Source organism: Alosa sapidissima, chromosome 24 (genome assembly GCF_018492685.1).
Source record: "Alosa sapidissima isolate fAloSap1 chromosome 24, fAloSap1.pri, whole genome shotgun sequence".
Taxonomy (NCBI): Eukaryota; Metazoa; Chordata; class Actinopteri; order Clupeiformes; family Clupeidae; genus Alosa; species Alosa sapidissima.
The window spans coordinates 30,415,889-30,431,526 of NC_055980.1; the positions used below are offsets into that span (position 1 = coordinate 30,415,889).

At 42.7% G+C, this 15,638-nt stretch overlaps 1 protein-coding gene across 1 annotated transcript in view; it reads left to right on the plus strand.

Moving 5' to 3' along the window:
• Nucleotides 1–727: 727 nt before the first annotated feature.
• LOC121699803 (rho GTPase-activating protein 23-like) overlaps nt 728–15,638 on the plus strand; it is a gene marked incomplete at its 3' end in the record, with an annotated part of 122,733 nt that continues 107,822 nt past the window's right edge. The window contains exon 1 of the mRNA XM_042082237.1: nt 728–1,264. Coding sequence (XP_041938171.1) covers nt 1,211–1,264 — 54 coding nt within the window. The remainder of the gene's footprint in view (nt 1,265–15,638) is intronic.

The window sequence follows — 15,638 nt, forward strand, 5'->3', positions numbered from 1 at the left end:
TGTGTGGGGTGTGTGTGTTTGTGTGGGGTGTATGTGTCTGTATGTGTGTGTGGGTGTGTGTGTGTGTGAGGGGGGTGTATGTGTGTGTGTGTGTGGGGGGTGGCAGCAATGCAGCTGAGATTGAATTTGCTATAATCAGATTCTGATTTTGGAACATTGGACAGACATATCAAACCATGTGTATGTGTGTGTGTGTGTATGTGCGTGTGTGTGTATGTGTGTGTGTGTGTATGTGCGTGCGATTGTGCTGCTGCTGTGAGTGTGTGTGTTTGTGTGAGTGTGTGTGTGTGTGTGTGAGTGAGTGTGTTTGTGTGTGCGTGCGAATGTGCTGCTGCTGTGAGTGTGTGTGTGTGTGGAATGCTCTGATTGGGTTGTATTTAGGTGCTCTGCATCAGCCATTTTTAGACTCTCAGTCATTTGACCTTCACTCACAGCATTGTGCTGCATAAAGTGACTCAAATGCTACAAACTAACAGCACACACACACATCTACACACACACACACACATTTACACACACATTTACACATACACAGACCCTGGCTCCAGAGCTGAGTTAGTTATAGAACTCAAATATAAACATGGATGATCCCTCCTCTCTCCTCTCCTGTGTTCTTCCTCTTTACCTCTCTTTCTCTTTCCTCCTCCTCTTTACACTCTCTCTCCCCCTCTCTCTCTCCCCCCCCTCTCTCTCCATGAGTACCTCTCCTCCGTTCCTTCACTCGTTTTGTTTGTTTCGCGCATATTCTGTCTCGCGCTGTTCTCCAGCAGGTCACAAAGCGCTCTTTGTTGTCATGAACTTGTACACGCCGTGGCTGGCGCCTGCAGAGAGAGAGAGAGAGAGAGAGAGAGAGGGAGAGAGAGAGAGAGGAGAGGGCACTCCCGCGGAAGAGGTTCACAGGACAGATAGAGGGAGCTATTCGGTACGGCAAGCCTAGTGGGCTGGGCGCACGAGTGCTCAATCTGAACGGCGCGCGATACATCGATAAACTGACGGCGTGAGGGATTAACGGGTTGGGCGGAGGTGGAGAAGGGCGGCGGAACAGAGGGGAAGGCGAAAAGCTGCAGACCCAAGACTTGAACAGCTCGCGCATCGTCCCAACGGCGGATAACTTCGGCCTCTGTGTGCTTTTCTCCTCCGACTGATCTTGGCGACAACTTCTTTCCGAACACTCCCGAGCTGCGCCCCCGCGCATCAGCTCCGCCGTCCAATGAATGGAGTGGCGTTCTGCCTGGTCGGAATCCCACCCCGTCCCGAGACCGCGGTAAGTAGCCTACCGCTGCCGTTTCACGATTGCGGGAAATGTGTATAGCCTCTTTTTCTTAAAGCGTGTGGTTGTAGATGCTGTTGTTGTGTTGGTCGGACAGCATGATTTCCTAAGAGGATTATGGGCGTAATGCGAAGGAGACGAGGAACGTGGAAAGTGCTAAGAAGCCTGCAAACTGCAATTTTTAAAAAGCCAGGTTTACTTGTCGCGAGGTCCGTTCTGCATGCTTGGGAGATTTGTGAGGAGTTAACGGGGACTAATCATTAGCCGCTCCCTCTCCGATCTGCGACGTGTCAGGCAAGAACTACGATTGGTGGCGGAACGTACCGAGAGCTGTCAAACGTGCCCGAGCTCGCGAACCCTGAGTTCATGTAGAAGACGAGATGCTCCTGCCTGTTTAGCGCGAGATATGAGGTGGTCATCGCTGTCCACTGTTAGAGGCGCGCGAGTGGGCGAGTCGCTGTGATGAGGAGGCGCGTGCTACACGGTGCGGGCGGCTATTCTAATGCATCGCCATGCTGTCCCAAACCTGCTCTGCATCGCGAGCCTCTGCCGGGACCGAGTTGTCCCAGCCGGTGTTGGGACCTCACGTAGGCCTGTTGCTATCCGGTGAACGACTCGACCGGCACCACACCAGGAGATTTGAGCTGCTATCCGGTGAACGACTCGACCGGCACCACACACCTGGAGATTTGAGCTGCAGAATAGGTCATTAATAGGGATGACAGACAGTCACAGAACTCAAATGGTGAAACCCTTTTCTCTTGCAAATGACTGTGGCAGTGTGTGTGTGAGAGAGTATGAGCATGCTTTCATGTGTGTGCGTGTGTGTGTGAGAGAGAGAGTGTGTGTGAGGGTGTGAGTCAGAACAGCAGACCTCACAAGTCTGAAAAATCATTTTGGATCTCATTTTCAGAGCACCCTAACACCTTGTAGGAATGTATGATGATTTTTTTAAATATTTTTTATATTTTTCTTTATTCTCCATGTCATTATTTTCATTATTCTCCAGTCTTATGTAAATCTTTCTTTTTTATTTTCCACCCTGAACATGGGCAACATTGAGATCAATATGTTTTGTATAAAGTATCCACAGATGTCAGAATGAGACCTAAGTGCGTTGGCCCTGGTTGACTTGACGTGGAATGACCCAAAAGAATTGCGATACCCTGAAATTAAAAATGTCACAATACCTAATTGTATTAGTCAAGTCAAGTCAAGTCGGCTTTATTGTCAATTTCACTGTAAAAAGTTTAACGTAAAATTTACAGCAACTTGCTGCAGCAAATAACCAGCAAGTTGCTGTATTTCACTCTACAGTACACCTACTGTATATGAAATCACAGTACCTATGCCTGATACTGTAAATGCAAACTACAGTAGTACTACCAGTGCTGTAATGTATACAGTATTGAATTGTCTACCGTATTTTTAATCACAGTACTTATGGATCATACTGTAACTTAGTACAGTAGTAATACCAGTGCTGTAATATTATATACAGTAATTTTGGGAAATTCATATCCTGCTTTATCTACAGCCAGGATAAATTTGACTAGGCCTAGGTATGGTTTAGGCTACACAAACTTGCATAAATAACCATTGACAACTTGTTATCAGTTTGAAAAGCAAGTACATTTATTCACTTTTTTCCGTTTAGAAATTTTCGTGTGCTGCATCCTAACGTTAGACCAACGGTTGCCGTCAGCCTGATCCACCACCAGTAGCAGAGTGAAGCAGCACCTAGCAGAAATAGAAGAAAAAAAGATAAACAGTGTTAGATAACAATTTTCAACTGAAACTGAAGGCTACTTACAAGTGAAACTTTAGAATAATCATTTATATATATACTGTATGTTTTTTTTAGTTTACTGTCAAAATGCCAGGCTGAAGATGGTGTTAGCATAACTCAGTTTCGCAAGGTATATTTAACGTTGCTGGGTGAGCTCATTGATGATGTTTGCTTGCAGCAACAGCCATTCGTGCTGTTCGTCCGAACAACGGTTATTGATAGTCAGATGTGACTTAAAGTTAACTTACCGGTATATCAATATTGCTAATGTTAGCCTATTAAACTCACAAAACCGTACATGATTACGAGGAGTTAATGTTACATAAGTTAGCTGGTAGCAGCTAAACCTCCACGTTAACGTTAACCAGCAGCACATCATCTTCAGCCTAACATTGTGACAGTAACATACTAGGCCTAGCACTACTAGCGAATGTTTTAAATAAATTATATGAATATAATAAACTGTAACTTACTGAGAACTAAGGTAGGCCTAATATAAATGAGACTGCCATAACGTTAACGTAACATAATATGATAGCTAGCCTAACGTTACTTACTTAGTTGATTCAACAAGCATGGATGAGTTTGTAAGTTAGACAGTACAACGTACATAGACTGTACACATGCCCGAATTTAATGTAGTACAATTTCACAATGAAACATTAACGTTACATAAATAAATGCTTGCTTACCATTAAGGTGGAGCTGCGAACTTGACAGAGTGCTGAACACCGTTGGCCTGACTCTGACTGAACTGTTGCTCAAAAATGATCACCCGCTGGACAGTTCAAACGTCGTCGCGCGGTGCACGTTTCAATCACCACGTCAAAATTTCCCAGTAAACCATAAATCCATGACTTTTCAATATCTTTTCAAAATGATGATTTGGATGGAAAATCAACATAATATCAATGTCACCTTGCTATCTGGGAGCTTAACTTTGTATTTATGTGCAAAAAGAAAACAGAAAACCCCAACTGATTTTCCGCCATGTTTTTTCAAAATTTTCAAAAAGCTGACAAGTGAGGGAGGAGTCAGATTTATTACTGTGTTATGATTCGCAGCAAATTTTTATTACTGTAGCATTTTTGACCATAATTCATAGCGAAACCACAGCAACATACTGTATTCACAAATACAGTACACATTTTTCTCAAAAACAGCAGTGATGCTGTGAAAATCACAGAATCTTGTTACAGTGTTCTTTACATGCACTGGTCATACAAAGAATTGAAATTTTGTTTCTTACTTTCCCATGCAGACATAGACATACTTTAAATACAGACACAGACATACTTTAGACATAGACATAGCCATTGACAATAAAAAAAAAAAATATACAGACATACCACATGCAGACATTAAAGTATGAGACTGAAATATAGAACATATATCAAAATATAGAAATATAGAACATATATCAAAAAAATAGTTGTGTTGTATATTTACATAGTCCTAGCGTAACCTTCTGACAGAGTAGTAGTAGCAGCAGCATTGTGGCAGAGTGATAAATAACATTGATAACATTTACATGAAGTTTAAACTTGTGCTTGTGTGTACTGTTAGTATTAGTATCAATACTTTTAAGAATGGCCGTGTTCTTTTGAAGTAACATGCGTTTGCGCAAGGCATGCTTCTAGTGCCTGCCCTAACGTTAGCCTGCACGTCTTCTCCTCACACACACACACACACACACACATGCTTCTAGTGCCTGCCCTAACGTTAGCCTGCACGTCTTCTCCTCACACACACACACACACACTTCTAGTGCAGGGGTCTCCAACCTTTTTGGGAATGAGGGCTAGACCCGAAATCATATGGAGGGCTACTCATTTAAAACAAACATACCGTCACCCCCTTTTTTGCGAGGGTAGTCCTCCTAAATAATAGGCCTATGTGATTTTTACTTTTAAATTATCAATATTGTGTAGGCCTATAAGTCTTTATATATTAAGCAACTGTATTTTCAACTTTAATATCAATAGCCTATGCAACACTACCAACATTTTTGTTCAGTTTGTTCATTTCAAAGTTTGCATGGGGAATCTATAAAAAAACAATATTTTTGTGCAATTAATAATTTGGGTTACAATTTGTACCCAATTTATACCCACCCACCATTATGAATTCAGGGGTTGTTTAAGTCCTGATTTCAGTGGACAATTCGGTTTTAACATTTCAATAGTAATTGCCCATACCACCCCAACATATAAAAACTCCTTTTAAAGTTATTGCACACCTGAAATCTCGCCATGATCTGACAAAAAAGGTCATGCACAGTCCTGCTCAGTCATGCATGCCACAAAATTTTCAGCGCTATTATACGGCAGTAGCCTACGGAGGAGAAAAGGCCTGTGAGCTAAAGCAATTGTTTTTCAGTCCTTGAACAATCATGCAAGAACCGTATTTGCCGAACATGGAATGGCCACAGAACTTTTGCAAAGATATGCTTCCATTGGCTACACCAGACGAGCAAGTTTTTTCCCCCTTTACTGTCTATGCGTGCGAGCAGCGTGTATGCGCTCCGCTTCCGTTGTTGTTTAAAGATTGAATGGGAAACGTATTTGGAGCCAAAGGCTAAAATGTAACGAAGCTACAATTTGTAAGGTATCACCAATATCAATTTAATGTTACAGATGTATGGCTACATACATTCTTAAAATGGTTCTGGTCTAGACTTAAATATCTATTGAAAACTTCACAATGGAGCATGTTTTTAGAGCGTGATCTGCAGGCGACCTGTTGGCTATTTTTAGAAGGTGCGCTGGGGGCGCCTCATAGCCGTCCCGCGGGCTACCTGGTGCCCGCGGGCACCGTGTTGGAGACCACTGTTCTAGTGCCTGCCCTAACGTTAGCCTGCACGTCTTCTCCTCACACACACACATGCTTCTAGTGCCTGCCCTAACGTTAGCCTGCACGTCTTCTCCTCACACACACACATGCTTCTAGTGCCTGCCCTAACGTTAGCCTGAACGTCTTCTCACACACACACACACACATACATGCTTCTAGTGCCTGCCCTAACGTTAGCCTGCACGTCTTCTCACACACACACACACACACGCTTCTAGTGCCTGCCCTAACGTTAGCCTGCACGTCTTCTCCTCACACACACACACACACACACACACACACATGCTTCTAGTGCCTGCCCTAACGTTAGCCTACACGTCTTCTCACACACACACACGCTTCTAGTGCCTGCCCTAACGTTAGCCTGCACGTCTTCTCCTCACACACACACACACACACATGCTTCTAGTGCCTGCCCTAACGTTAGCCTGCACGTCTTCTCACACACACACACACACACACATGCTTCTAGTGCCTGCCCTAACGTTAGCCTGCACGTCTTCTCCTCACACACACACACACACATGCTTCTATTGCCTGCCCTAACGTTAGCCTGCACGTCTTCTCACACACACACACGCTTCTAGTGCCTGCCCTAACGTTAGCCTGAACGTCTTCTCCTCACACACACATTATTACTGTAGCTGTCGTGCCATAAACAGCAAAACATGGCTTCTAGTTTAAATGATGCTGTGGCTAATATCTAGTTGAAATGATGCTGTGGCTAATATCAAGTTGATTTGCTCACTTACATCTCTCTAGTCTGTGTTGCTAAGCTGCCTAGGCTATGTGATTTATGTCATTTAGGCTTACTGTTGGGTTTAATATCATAAATAGGCTACTCTGTGTGTGTGTGTGTGTGAGGGAGGGAGTGTGAGAGAAAGAGAATGTGTGACTGCGCTGTGGTATAGTTGGTCAAGTGTGCTCTGTGTGTGTGTGTGTGTAAATGTACACTGGTCTATAGAGAGATGTCTTGTTTCAGATGTGGACTTATGACTTCTTTCCATTAAGTGGTCTGGTTCAGTTCGGGACTGAACAGTAGGGTGCGGAATGGTCAACCCTGGCCTGGCTTGCGTTTCGAACAGCAGGGTGCGGAATGGTCAACCTTGGCCTGGCTTGCGTTTCAAACAGTAGGGTGCGGAATGGTCAACCCTGGCCTGGCTTGCGTTTCGAACAGCAGGGTGCAGAATAGGGGTGGGCGATATGGACAAAAAATAATATCTCGATATTTTTTGTGATTTTGACGATAACGATAATTAGTCGATATCCTTTAAAAAATTGTTTTTGTTAAGGGACTGTACGATATTTAGCGGGGGGGGGGGGGGGGGGGGGGCGGTCGCCAGACGATCGGGTTAAAAATGTTCTGCCTGGGCCTCCCCCCGGCTCAAAAAAATTCTCCTAGGCCCTCCCCCCTACGTGAATCAAATAAAACTGGTCAAAAAATGACGTTTACAAGGTTAAAACGGCCAGCAAATGTCATAAGCACATACACACACACGGGGCTACAAACCAGTATTGCGCAGGTTTGGTCACAAGCGGCCCGCGGTCGCCCGATATTTTAATCAACCCGACCGCAACTCGGACCGCGAATATTAATTAGGACAAAATTATACCCGACCCGCGATCCGACCCGCTTATTTACAAAATGTGTGCTTTTGGTTATAGCCTGCATGCAGTAGTCCATTTCTGTAAAAGAAACAAATTTATTTGCGAAACTTTATGCAGTAGAACTACACGCAGGCATGCAGGACATAATGTTTGCGCAGGAGAGAGAATGAGAATAAGAGCGCAAGCACACACGCAACCACCAAGGATTAGAACACTAGGATAAGATTTGGCCATGGACATACTTCTTTCGAAAATAGAAATGGGGAGGCAAAGTAGGCAAGAGAGATACTTTGCTGGTCAAAACGTTAGCGTAAGAACTGGTTTAAAATGCTGAATGAAGCACAAAGCTTTACTAAAGCACATCCACTGTTTAAAGTCACAAACACAACGAACTAAGGTAATTTTTATGCATGCGCGAACCCGGTAGATATTGCTGTGTAGTCTGTGCCATAAGATTTATTCCTGCAGGCTGCCCGTTTCGGCTGTCATACTTTTAAATGGCTTCGCAAGAAGTAGGCCTACATAGACCATAACTTGTACTACTGTCATCTTCTTTAAGAACTTTTCCCAATATTTCCCATAGCCTCTATCGCTTTTCCTGAAGGAGTGTCTTCAGCTTCTTTACTGTTGACTTACTGTATTGATGCTTTACTGTATTGATGCTAGCCTTCTTGTGATATTTTAAGTAGGCCTATTTGTAGAAAATATATATTTAATTAATTTTAACTGACCCGCCCGCAAATGACCCGAATATCATTAAAATATTTGGTTTATGACTCATAACAGCGGGTGACCTGCAAGCTTACGAGGGGAGTTGTGGGAGATTCAGGTAGGGTTGCGACTTTTTGGACTCGCCCACTCTGTCAAAGAGACGTGAATCATGTTTTGGCCTACAAACCTTTTAAAATATCGAAAATGGATCATTGATCAGTGGAAAAAAATATCATGGATCAGGAAAAAATAATTTTCCTTGGCCCTCCCCCCAGGCCAAAAGGGCCTTCTCCTGGGCCTTCCCCTAAGGCTTAAAAAATTCTCTTAGGCCCCCCCCCCCCCCCCCCCGGTAAATATCGTACAGTCCCTAAAGTCTGAGTTACTCTACAGCTCATTATTTATGAATAGCATCATTACAATAATAACCAATAACCTAACCTGTGACCTTTTAACCAAATCAACCAGTGCATTGTCACTCTAACACATTTCCAATTCTGCCCCCACTTGTGTGTGTGGCAATGACATGGTCTAGCCAGCTACATTAGAGAAGATGAATAGGCCTATCAATTTCCCAAGAGAAAGTCTGAAGCTGAAGTTCCTTCCAAACCTTTACATAGGATTCACTGTAAAACTAAGCAGACCAACAGAGTACATCTCAGTTATTTCCTTCGATGTTTAGTTTAAGAGCAATCTTAAAGCTTGCCACTTAATCTACTAAACCCCTCTTCTACTGCACTTTTTACCCCCCCCCCCATAAATGCACAAATAGGCTGACACCAGACATAATTTCTTACATCCAGTAACTATATGCATGTGACAATAAACTTCCTTGTATCCTTGTATCCTTGTATCATGTAGGCTAGCATTCCAAGAGCATTCCAAGTTACAGAATAGAAACTAATGCGTTAGCTTATGGCTAATGTATATGAGACATCCCATAGAGATGCTAACGGTTAGCATAATCGGTAACCTTAGATATTTAGAGCGAACTTCAGTCAATTTACAAAAGAGTTACATGAGAATAGTTATTTGTTTACAACTGACTATTACAATACTCAAAGGCTAATGTTTTCTCTCCATATAATACCGTGTAGGAAAAAACGTGACTGTCTCATCAATGCTACTTGAACAGAAGTAGCCACATAAAATCCCAAGTTCTTTCGTTGCACAAAATAAACATTAGTGTGACAACGTTGTGACCCACTAGTGATCACGTGACACATGCTCTGCTGCAGCCAGGGGTTTCTCCCGCATACACCTCCTGGGAATGTATGAGTCTTCAATGCGTGATTTCGAGTGTTTTCCCCCATAAGTTATTTAAATACTCGATAATGTCAATTTGCACATCGTTAAAACAACAATCACGATATTATCGCAGACGATATATATCGCCCACCCCTAGTGTGGAATGGTCAACCCTGGCCTGGCTTGTGTTTCGAACAGTAGGGTGCGGAATGGTCAACCCTGACCTGGCTTGCGTTTCCACCTCAAACTCAGAGCTCAACAGTCACCACCCCAGTCAATACCAATCAACGGCTTTGCCTTTACACATTAGTTCAGGGGTGGGTGTGTGTGTGTGTGTGTAGAGTAGGGCAAAGCCTTTACACATTAGTTCAGGGTTGGGCAAAGTCTTTGGCTCAAGGGCCACATTGGGTTTTGGAAATTGGTTGGCGGGACAACCCCCCCCCCCCCCTGTTTTCTATAATTTAAATGATAATAATGACTAAGTAATTTTGTGTTAAGACATACTTTTTGTCTTAAGACATCACTGCACGCACGCTCAGGCACGTTCCTGCTAACCACAACGTCTTCTATCGCAGGAAAAAAAACAGCAAGCGGCCTACACACACACACTTACACACACACACACATGTACACACACACATATACACACACACACAGCCTATGATCACCTAATTAGCCCTATGAGCAGCCTATGATAGCCTAATTAGCCCTATGATAGCCTAATTAGCCCTATGATCACCTAATTAGCCCTATGAGCCCCAGACTTTTTTCAAGGCATTGTCACTACCTTTAGTTAGAAGCATTCATCCTGGTAATTGTAAGTGCCATTCACACATGCTATATATTGGTTATTTTCAGCAGAGTCTAGGCTACCCTTGTTCTTGAGTAATTCAAACGAGAGTAATGGCTGCGCACCGTAGGTTGAGCTATATGACGTTATTATTTTGCTATAACTTCATCTGTTTATATAACCCAGAAGGATCGATATACTTGGTAGATAGATAGATAGATAGATAGATAGATACTTTATTGATCCCCAAGGGGAAATTCAAGGTCTCAGTAGCATACAGACATCACACACAACATGCACTTACAGCAGAAAAAGTAATATACATATAAACATACATACATTGGTACCAATGGATAGCCCTGTGTCTCCTTTTTCATCTGACATGCTTGCCATATCTATGTGATCACGGGTGATTCAAACGAGAGTAGTGGGTGTGCAGGTGAACGCAGAGCACTATAGACTGTACATATGATGCAATTTCATTTAATTTCATGATTTTTTAAATTTGCATACTTGATCGTACAGACAAATGCATAGTCTTGTTGGTCTTCTGCTCTGTCACGCAATAAAGGTCTCATCTCGCTGCATCTAATAGTTGCGGAGCAATGTAACAGAGAAGAATAGGTGTGTTTTTTGACGCAATTTGTGTCAATCGGGCTCTAAGGGTTAAAGGCTCTAAGGGTTAAGGGCTCTAAGGGTTAAAGGCTCTAAGGGTTAAAGGCTCTAAGGGCTCTAAGGGTTAAAGGCTCTAAGGGTTAAAGGCTCTAAGGGCTCTAAGGGTTAAAGGCTCTAAGGGTTAAAGGCTCTAAGGGTTAAAGGCTCTAAGGGCTCTAAGGGTTAAAGGCTCTAAGGGTTAAAGGCTCTAAGGGCTCTAAGGGTTAAAGGCTCTAAGGGTTAAGGGCTCTAAGGGTTAAAGGCTCTAAGGGTTAAAGGCTCTAAGGGCTCTAAGGGTTAAAGGCTCTAAGGGTTAAAGGCTCTAAGGGCTCTAAGGGTTAAAGGCTCTAAGGGTTAAAGGCTCTAAGGGTTAAAGGCTCGGGGGGCCGGAGTAAAGTGTGTGGCGAGCCGGATCCGGGGTGCAGTTTGCCCACCTAGTGTAGTGTAGTTTGAAATTGCAAACAAAACACATTTTTCTCAAAACAAGATGGATCAAGGTGTCCGTGGGGTTTTAAAAAGTATTAAAAGGTAGTAAATCAACTTAGAAAAAATTAAGGCCATTAAAAGGTATCAAAATGTAGTAATTGTGATTTTACAAGGTATTAAAGAAGCACTATGCAACAATTTTAGCAAAAATGACCTTAATTATGCAGGTTGAGAGTAGAGATGCACCGATATGGAATTTTAGGGCCGATAACGATAACCGATATTTATAGGTTTGTTGTGGCCGATACCGATACGATAACCGATAATATTACTCTTGTAAAAAAATTGTGAAAAGTGATTTGGGGAAAGCATTTAATAAGCATAATTTTATTGCAGTAATTTTACCTACCACCAAATGATGGACAGAACTCATAATATTCCTCAATAGTACGGCAGTCAACAACATAACAGTAGCCTAGCCCTACAGTATGTGTGGCTCCTTTAAGTGAACCTGACGTCAGTGAATTGCGAGTGAGTGGCTAGAGAGTTTGAATCGTTTTCATTTAGGACTAAACGCTCATAAACGGCTAAGCTTGGAATAAGCTACAGTATAGCGACCAAATCAGAGTTTGTGAGGGAAACTTAGGTTTAGTTTCAACTGCGGGTAACTGAATAAAGCTGCAACTCATGTCCGTCTACTCTGTTGTGCACAACCTGCTGCAGCAGAAATGAAAGGAGTTAGCCCCGAAGGTTTTAATAACTTATTATGATGACCTGTCTGGAACTGAAGCATGAATGGTTAGCATATTTCTAGGTAATAATACAAAACCCAAGCTAAAATAATGCAAATATAATACTAGAAACACAACTTAGAACTAGGCTTACTTATGTACTCGTCCCACTAACGAGTTTGTTTATTTGTTTCCCCGACCAGCGCGGTAAAGTGCAAACACACCAGCACAAGACGGCTCTAGATAGGGCTGAGCTCCGCTCTGTTAAGGTTAAATGGCGGATCATTCACGAGAGGATTTTGAGATGCACAGATTCCCAAATGAATGCATATCCACAGCTTTTGTTAGAGTGGTGAAATACATTCACACCGCTGACATTATATTGAGGAAAAAGTATAGCCAACAAAGCTCAAGTAGATCAGTGTAGCCAGACGGACCTTACGTAGGCCTAATTAGGACTTTAAAAAATATCGGCGCAAAATATCGGCCAGAATTCTGTTATCGGACCGATAATAATATTTTCATTTTTTCACTTATCGGCTAATAATATATCGGCCGCCGATATATCTTGCATCACTAGTTGAGAGTCGTTCTGATGGTTCTACAACACTTTCTGGGTCGTTTGGTGGGTGCTAAACACATACAGGGCTCACAATAAAACGGTCGAGCAAACACATTGTTCAAGAGACTATCAAACCACATTATAAAAACGAAGTTCACCCAAGGGTAGGCTACTTACAATTAACAGCAACAAAGCCAAGTTGGTGTCCGTTTTACAGTCTTCTGCGAAACTACAATCTGACTACATTTTCGAGGCGCGATTGGATACTTCCGCTAAGTCACATCTGGATTTCCTTGGATCGGGTTCAGAAAGTTGCATATTCGGTTTTTCCGCGGAGAAGCGATAGAGGGAGACGAAGCACCCACCAAACAACCCAGAAAGTGTTGTAGAACCATCAGAACGACTCTCAACCTGCATAATTAAGGTCATTTTTGCTAAAATTATTGCATAGTGCTTCTTTAAAATCAATTCTATAGGAAACAGTGAGCCAGTGCAGTTCATCTAACAAAGGGGTTAGACTATATGGTAACACTTGACTGTATCAACATAAGAGTGACATGACACTGTCATGAACACATGACACTGTCATGACACATGAAACCTAACCCTAATCCTAACCTCTAACCCTAATCCTATAACCCTAACTCTAAACCTAACCCTAATCCAAACCCTAACTTGTTATGACAAAAACCGAATGTCACTTAACAACAGAAGCGTTATGTTTACGTTTATGACTTGTTTATGACACGTTCATGACAGTGTCATGTCACTCTTATGTCGACACTGTCAAGTAAAGTGTAAGCGACTATACTATAGGCTAGATTATACTTCAGTATAGCTGATGGGGGAAATAGTGCAGTTATTTTCTGTAAGGGTGTGTGTGTGTGTTTGTTTGTGAGTGTATGAGTGTGTGTGTGTGTGTGTGTGTGTGTGTGTGAATGACCAGTCAAAGTAGCTGGTGTTTGTGTGTGTGTGTGTGTGTGATGCATTTTTGTGTTTGTGTCTGAACAGCAGGTCTGTCCTGTCGACATGTTGGTACAGATATTGAGGCGGGTGAAACCGGCTCAGCCTCACCTGTAACGGCTGTAACTGTGTGTGTGTGGGAATCTGAGCTGAATGCAGCCAAACCTACAGACACAAAAAGTGAAGTAGAGGACGAAGGTCAGAGGGCCTGATGTACAAACCACATCCCTCACAGAGTAAAATACAAACCACTTCCCTCACAGAGTAAAATACAAAGCACATCCCTCACAGAGTAAAATACAAACCACTTCCCTCACAGAGGGCCTGATGTAAACATACACACCACGTCCCTCACAGAGTAAACATACAAACCACATCTCTCACATGTAAACATACAAAGCACATCCCTCACAGAGTAAACATACAAACCACATCTCTCACATGTAAACATACAAAGCACATGCTAGTGACCACCCTTCTGTTGGGATCAGGGTAATCCTGTCATGATCTGGCCCAGGATCACAAGATCCTGTCCATGTGTTCTGTTGTGATGTATCTTGTGTTCTGTTTGCCGTGTTCCCTGTGTTCTGTTATGATGTATCTTGTGTTCTGTTTGCCGTGTTCCATGTGTTCTGTTGTGATGTATCTTGTGTATTGAGTGTGCTGTGTTCCCTGTTCTATTAGGTTCTATTTTGTGTTCTGAGTGTGCCGTGTTCCCTGTATTGAGTGTGCCGTGTTCCCTGTTCTATCTTGTGTTCTGAGTGTGCCGTGTTCCCTGTTCTATTAGGTTCTATCTTGTGGTCTGAGGGCCAGATGTACGTACATTTGCGAACGTAGCATTATCAGCGTCATGGACAAACCGCAGATTGCGAACGCAATCAGACCCAAGTTTCCGTCGTATTTATCAATCGTTCAATCCTTAGTGTAAACTGCGCTTTTCTCTGCCTTTCTCCGCCCATAAACGCAATTTACGAATGTCCACAACTGAATGGCAGCGCCTACAAGCGCAGTTGAATGAAGTTAACTGATGACAACATTAAAAAGAATCAAACGTTTAGCGATCATAAAATAATACCATACATGATAAGATGTCAACAAGCAGGGAGATAATGAAGATCAGTAGTTCTACTCAAAATACTTGTGTACGTAGGCTATGGAAGATTGGTCAAATCTAGCAAGTAGGAAAGTTTAAGTGACATGAAAGTGAAAGTAAGACTTTCGAAAGGCCAACGAAAGTTAAGGTTGCTTTTGATAGTACAGAGACTTACAAAACTGGTCTTCTAAATAGCGATTCTGTTGTCTTTGAAAAGTTCTCTTATTGACGCATTGAACTAGCCTAGAAATCTAGACGCGCCCCTAGCGGCAGCGAATTACATTTGCTGCCAGGGCTAGTCTAGCAACTCTCCGTTGGCTTGTGAGCTCCAGAAATCGAAACTTAATCAGGCCAATGAAATCGTGTATAGAGTCGTTAGGTGGGCTTAACATAATGATTGATGGCAGAGTTGCAACAGTTTGGCTTGAATTCCCTGCTACTTGAAAACAAATAAGATGGATGTTGCTCACAAAAAACAAACGTTTCTGCTATCGATGTCATTAAACAAGGAGCCCTACAATTAAGTGGTGGTATGAGCATTCATTCAATGCGCGTCTGCGCGAGAGAAACTGAAACTAATCGATAATGTTGGTATCAAAGCTCCGCTTCAACCTGTTGGAAGGCTATTTATTTATTTAACGAAACTTAATAGAACGACGTTGTTTTTTGGAACTTCCTTAGAAACAGAGCAGAGACTGTATAATACACTGTATAGCATTGAGTATTGTATAGTCAAATTTCAATATAACGTGGCCAAGAGCTATTGTAGCCTTCTTTCTGGGTACATGTAGATGAGCCCTATGACCCAAAAGTCTGCCATGATGGGGCCTCAGGTCAAAGAAGTTTGAGAAAGGCTGGTCTATATAACCTGCATCAGAATGAGGTTTGCAATGGTGCGCCTGAAGGCACGGGTTGAAGACCCAGTCAGTTACGTCACGATATG